Source organism: Prunus persica, chromosome G1 (assembly GCF_000346465.2).
Source record: "Prunus persica cultivar Lovell chromosome G1, Prunus_persica_NCBIv2, whole genome shotgun sequence".
Taxonomy (NCBI): Eukaryota; Viridiplantae; Streptophyta; class Magnoliopsida; order Rosales; family Rosaceae; genus Prunus; species Prunus persica.
This window is the reverse complement of record NC_034009.1, coordinates 30,613,977-30,619,976: the sequence shown is the minus strand read 5'-3', so window position 1 is coordinate 30,619,976 and position 6,000 is coordinate 30,613,977. Positions and strand designations below refer to the sequence as shown.

The window sequence follows — 6,000 nt, the reverse complement described above, 5'->3', positions numbered from 1 at the left end:
TTGAGTAGTAGTTATGAGTAAAGTCACTTTCCCTCTCCCATATATATATATATTTCTGAGACTACAACTCTAGAAGAAACCAGTGAGGAGACTTATGTGTTTTTTTCAAGGGTTAAAAAGGTAAATATCAGCAAGGCATTTTTGGGGACTTGTTTTTTGTTTTTTTGTTTTGGTAATGGAGAAGAGTTCATTGCCTGGAATTTCTAAAACTCCCGCTTAAAATACTTGTTAATTTTTTAATTTCTTGGTAAATGGAGAATACATTTTCCAATTGAAAATGAAAGCCCAACAATCGGCCCAATGAAAACCCAAAAGACGAAAGCCCCGGAAAGAGCCTACCGAAGAATTGTTAAATTCAGGGAAAAGAAAAAAATTATAAAACACACACGTATTTGGGAAAAGTTGGCACATTGATAGCACTATTAATGTAGCAATACCATTTGCGAGCGTTCAATCGCAGCTGAAAAACCCAATCATCATCTTTTGGAGAAAAGAAATTCCAAATGCCCTCGAATTCGAATGGAAATTGGTTCGAGGAACTGAACTCAAGTTGAGCTTATAATACAAGTGATGGAAACTCAACAATTGGCATGCCACGTCTTTGGTAGAGGTAGAGCCAATGGCAGTTCCCATTGCAGGGCCGGCCAATATCCTTGCTGCCCACATCTCATGTATTTAGCTAGCAATGGCGTCGCACTAGATAAATCTTAAATTGAGTTATATCAGAAGTTGAGCATTATTTATTTCTTAATTTGAAAAGTTTGGGAGCCATCTTTTCTGTTACATGATAATGAAAACGGCCTCACACTTATCCAGTTTTTTCTGTCCTCCTACGCAAAGGAAATAATAAACTGCTTATGAAAGAAGGCTATTTTCTTTTATATATATATATATGGGAAGTAGAACTTACAGAATTAAATTACATAATCAGGGGTAATTAAAACCAATAAACTTTGGCTGGCCACTGGCCACTGATATACAATTGATATGTTTCAGTTACGAATATACAATTGATATCACAACAAGAACAACTATAATTACGCGTCATAATAAATCAAACAAAGGAAAGAGAAATATGAATCTGATTCACAGTTCTTTACTCTCTGTTTTTTTATAGCTCAATTCAGTTTCGTCCTACAATAACGTAAACTTAACAGAAATATAATTTTTTTTAAATTAAGAAAAAAGGAAAATTAATATGAGAGACCAAGCGATCTTACCAACTTACCAGCAGGAGAATAGTCGGGAAAAGGGTTGGACAGGACAGCAGACAGCAAAGGGGAAAAGGAGGAGACCAAGGAAATCATCGGAATGGGTGGAATCGGTAGGAAACGAGTTCATTGAGATATATGATCAAGTTTTCTTACCAAACCCACCCAATCCCAAAACTTCCTCAACCTCTTTCTCCCTTTCCCCCTTCTCTCATCTAGCCTCTTCTTTTATTTTCTTTTTCTCTCTTTCGAGTAGCGTCGCTTCGCTTCTTCGTAACAGCAGCAACCCTATTTTAAATATACACGATGGCTTGCCACGTAGCCCTACCTCGATCCAATTTTCTCCTAGTGTTGTAGTTTGGACTGGTTCATTTGTTGTAGAATAAACAAACCTTGGGTCAAGTGTAGTCCAACTCACTAGCCCAACACCACCCCCAAATTTTTTTTAATCTCTAATATCTCTTTTACTTCTCCAACACTAAAGTTTATTTCTTTGATCGGATTTCTAATCCAAGTTTGGTTTAATATTTTTGTACAAGTTAAATTCTTTTCCTGAGATTCATCATTCATCAAAAAAGAAAAAGAAAAATCCTGACAAAGAGCATATTTCGTTTCAGGTAAGAAACAATAATCATTTGCTAAGAATAGTGGGCCTAAAATTCTTTCCCTCCTCTCTATTAGATCAGTGGTTGGGCTAGACTAATCGGAAGCCCTTTCTTAATATTACTGCGCCTAAAATTTTCTCCATCTTCATTTGGGCTAATAGCCTAAGATGAATGGGTTTCTGTATTTCCCGCAAAATTCATTTATTGGATGTTTATTAATCTGTAATTAAATTAGTAGGAATTGAATTGAGGAGAATTAAATTCTAAATTTCTATTAAAATTGTTTACTAAATCATAGGGATTGAGGGGAGTTAGATTCTGGATTTCTATTGAAGTTGTTTACTAAATCATATGGATTTGGGTAGGAGTTGTACTAATTACTAAAATGTCCTCATTGTTAGGTTAAAGTGTATGATAAATTTTAAAATTTTAAAATTGTGTGAGGATATAATAGGTAAAAAAAAAATGAATTTCTAATGAGTTAGTTCTCTATGAATTAGAATGCCACATATCACCCAAGAATTGAACTCCTTCAAAATCAGGAATTCAATTCCTAATTTTGTGTGGGCCCCACTTACTTTTCAATTCCTTGATGTGAATTAAACGCAAGAATCCTCTATAAGTGAATTCAATTCTTGATTAGTAAACACACGATTATAATTTGGCAGTGAATCTCGATACCAAATTAAAATAATAATTCAGAATTTTATTTTAAAAAAAAGAAGTAATAATAATATGAATAATAATAAGAAAAAACGAATAAAGAACAAATAAAAGAAGAGCATTAATTAACAAGTTCAGCATTTGGCCCTGCCCCAATACGGCAGCACAAACAAAGGAACTATAAAGAAAATGGGCAATTATGGACAATCATTCAATCCAAGGGAAATTTAAAGAAATATATGAGGAAAATCAGTTGAGTGAGAGGAATAGCTTTTTGAATGATACGAGTCCAATCACGACATGGTAAAGAGAGTCTCTTCGGTTGCTCGGTTTGACATCACCAAATTCCTAATGTATGTATATATGATGCTTTAAAAGTCAAATTTAATGGAACCCGAAAACAACAGATACAAAATGAAACAAGAGCTCGCATCTCTCAATAAACCTCCTCATTTTTGTCCACCATCCGGGCAACGAAGCCTTGCACACTTTCCTGATCACTTTCACCGCAGAGCATAGATGACACTAATTATTGTTATGTTATGCATGTCCTTGTTTTATACTTACCATATAATTGGTGTTATATACGGTTCCCATTGGAGGCATATGTAATATAAACACTTGGCTCTCCTGTTTACTCAACCTCAGTTGCGGTCTTATTACTCTTCTGTCGCCATCATATTTATGAAATCTGATATTTTACCTGGCCAGCTTCATTGCCCTGGGCTTATTTGGACCCATGAACTTCTCATTCTCAGTGAGGGCGTGGCGGAAGTGACATCGGTGACCATATGGGCAGGCAACACCAGCAAGGACCATCCTGCAGACCTCCGTCTTGTAGCGTGGGTGTCGAATCACTGGGCGGAGCTCCTCAATCCCATGTGCAAATTGGCAGTGTTCTCCGTAAGGGCATTCACCGATCTCCTGCCATTTGTTGCAGAGTTCAGTCTTGAACATGCCTTGGTTGTACACCTCCAATTCAAGTGGCTCCTGCTTCTTAATCCCTCCAGCAGGAACGTACACCTTTTGCTGCATCACCGTGATCAGTGCCCCCCACCATCGGTACACAAAAAACATTAATTGGGACAGTACGTACATTTGAGTAATATTTCAAGAATTGTAAAGATAGAATCATATAATCTCTACTGTGTCAATGTACTAAATGCATTATGCATTGTCTATAACAAATGACTCTCTTACGCGTTGTCAGGTGCAGTGTGCGTATGGATTATTGACGTAGACCGTGAAATGAATCAAAACTGGGTGTTTGGGCTCTTTACATCATCCCAATGTCAAACAATAAAAGAAATTGCAGCCTTAATCCTAGGGTCCCAAATAAGATTTCCACGGCAAAAAATAAAATTGAAGCAAAAATGCAGCAAAGGAAAAACTGGTTTTATTGAAATATGAACAGATACTGCATTATTTTGCACTACATCAAGTTTAAGAAACACGTGAGATGAGATCAAGCAAGTTCTTTCTAGTACTCGATGGATTTCATCCTCCATTGGTGAACATTTTCAAGCAATTCCACTTCTCAATCTAATTAGTTAACCCTGACAGTAGCACTCTAATTACCGCAATAAAAAATTAAAAATCAATCGCTACGTTTCTTAGTAGTGAGCCACACAAACAGACGAAGTAAAATAAAAATCGCATAGCAATTAGACTACAAATCAAGAATGATCTTTTTTGTGAATTAAATAAAAGAAAATTCAATGGTAGAGTAAATCGGAAATGACTTACTGAAGCGTTGAATGTATTGGCGGTGCGAGGCCGAGTCGCGGCCCGAGTCCCAGCGGCAGTGCTAGTACCGGGCTGAGCAACCTTCACGTATCCATTAGACCTCACAGATATGCTCTTAGGCAGCGTAAACCTCTCCACATCAATATTCTCGGCGTCGGCGCCTTCGCTCTCGATCACGCTGGTAGGGCTCTCGTCGGACTCATCCTCCTCTGCTCGTTTGTCATCAATACTCATGCCGTGAAGCCTATTTACGATCCCAAACGGTGTTGTCTCCACAGAACCGGGGGAAACGAACTGTTTCTGGACGGAGGAGTGGATAAGGAGACTGAGATGCTTGTTGAGCTCGAGATTGAGGGCGCGGAGATGAATGTTCTCGCGGCGGAGAGCGTCGGCTTCCTCGGAGGCTTCGTGGAGTTGCTGGAGGGTGCGGCTATGGCGGTTGACCATCTCCTGGTGGTCTTGGACAAGGAGAGAGTGGTAGAGTTGGCGGTGGGGGTGATTTGAGGACGCGTCGGGCTCCGATTCGTTGTATCGAGCGAGGGACGGCTTGCGATCGAAGATGGCGGAATAGAGGGAAGAGAACACGGCGTCGTCTGAGCGAGGCGGCGATTTGAACGGCAATGAGGTGGCGAGGCCGCCATTGGCGGTGGAGGAGGCGGTGTCGTTGTGCATTTCCGCGGTTGAAGTTTTGCTGTGAATGAATTACAGAGACAATACAAACAGCGTCAATTTCAATTAAAAAAAAAAAAACAAGAAATCTATCTCGCTTTATAATCAAGAAAATATCTGGAAGCTTCCGTTTGATACTCTGGAATGTTACAGAGTACTGCTCTAAATCTCCGAAACAAGCTAATTAAGCTAAAGAAGAAGATCCAGATTTCAATAATTTTAAAGGAAAATAAAAAGATATATCAAACAAATTGATGAGGAATCGAACAAAGAATTAAAGCAGAGACTACAAAAGCTGTTTGGATGGATCGTAATTTATAGAAATAGTTAAACGCAGAGAGAGAGAGAGAGAGAGGAACAGTAATGGTTTACCTTCAGAAGCAACAGAGGAGGCTCTCGATCCTCCGATCGGTTCGAGTGAAAAGAGTGACGAATGGAGGTGCTCCGGTACAGGGCTTGTTTTATAAGCGTAGGGATATGGGTGGAGGCATTTGGAGGGAAAGGGAAGGAGCAAAACGAATCCAAAACTGTTTTGAAGACAGTGCTAACCGAATGCCATATCAGCTTTACGATCAAGGTAGCTACATGTTTTTTACTTGATCTGCCCTCACTCTCATACCAGCTTCTTTGAATTGTGTAGGGGCTTTTTCGTCATTTGTTGTATCGATTCAGTTAAGACTGAGGAGCAGGAAGTTGTTTCGTCAGCTAATTTGAGCCTTTGGATTGTGATGCAGTTGATCAAGCGGCCCTTAAACATTCTAACTCACCAGATGTGGGGGGCATTATGATGTTAAAGATACACGCACCCGCAGGGGATAATTTCACTCTCTGTGTGTTCACACACGAAGTTACAAATATCAAGTCCGTAGTCATGGCACATATGCACAGTGCGCAGTCGTACACCAGCAATAAATGTTACAAATCCCAAACATCCACTTTAAATGACTGAATTACCCTCACATTTATACTTTTACCATTAGGCACAATCACATTGTGTGACCAATGTCTATTTCTATGTAAGCCATGGTTTTCACTTTCAGTAGGTCATATGATATGCTCAATCTGGTTTGATAAGTTGTTCAATAATCTTGTAGGGGTCAGAAACT

The 6,000-nt window shown here is 39.0% G+C and overlaps 1 protein-coding gene across 1 annotated transcript; it reads right to left on the bottom strand.

Annotated features, from left to right (window-relative positions):
* LOC18792705 (zinc finger CCCH domain-containing protein 15) lies at nucleotides 2,710-5,480 on the bottom strand. The gene is made up of 3 exons (XM_007224136.2): nucleotides 5,267-5,480; nucleotides 4,226-4,916; nucleotides 2,710-3,508 (listed from the first exon to the last, which is right to left on the bottom strand). Exons 2-3 carry the CDS (start codon nucleotides 4,895-4,897, stop codon nucleotides 3,179-3,181), a joined length of 1,002 nt encoding a protein of 333 aa, XP_007224198.1. The 5' UTR covers nucleotides 4,898-4,916; nucleotides 5,267-5,480; the 3' UTR covers nucleotides 2,710-3,178.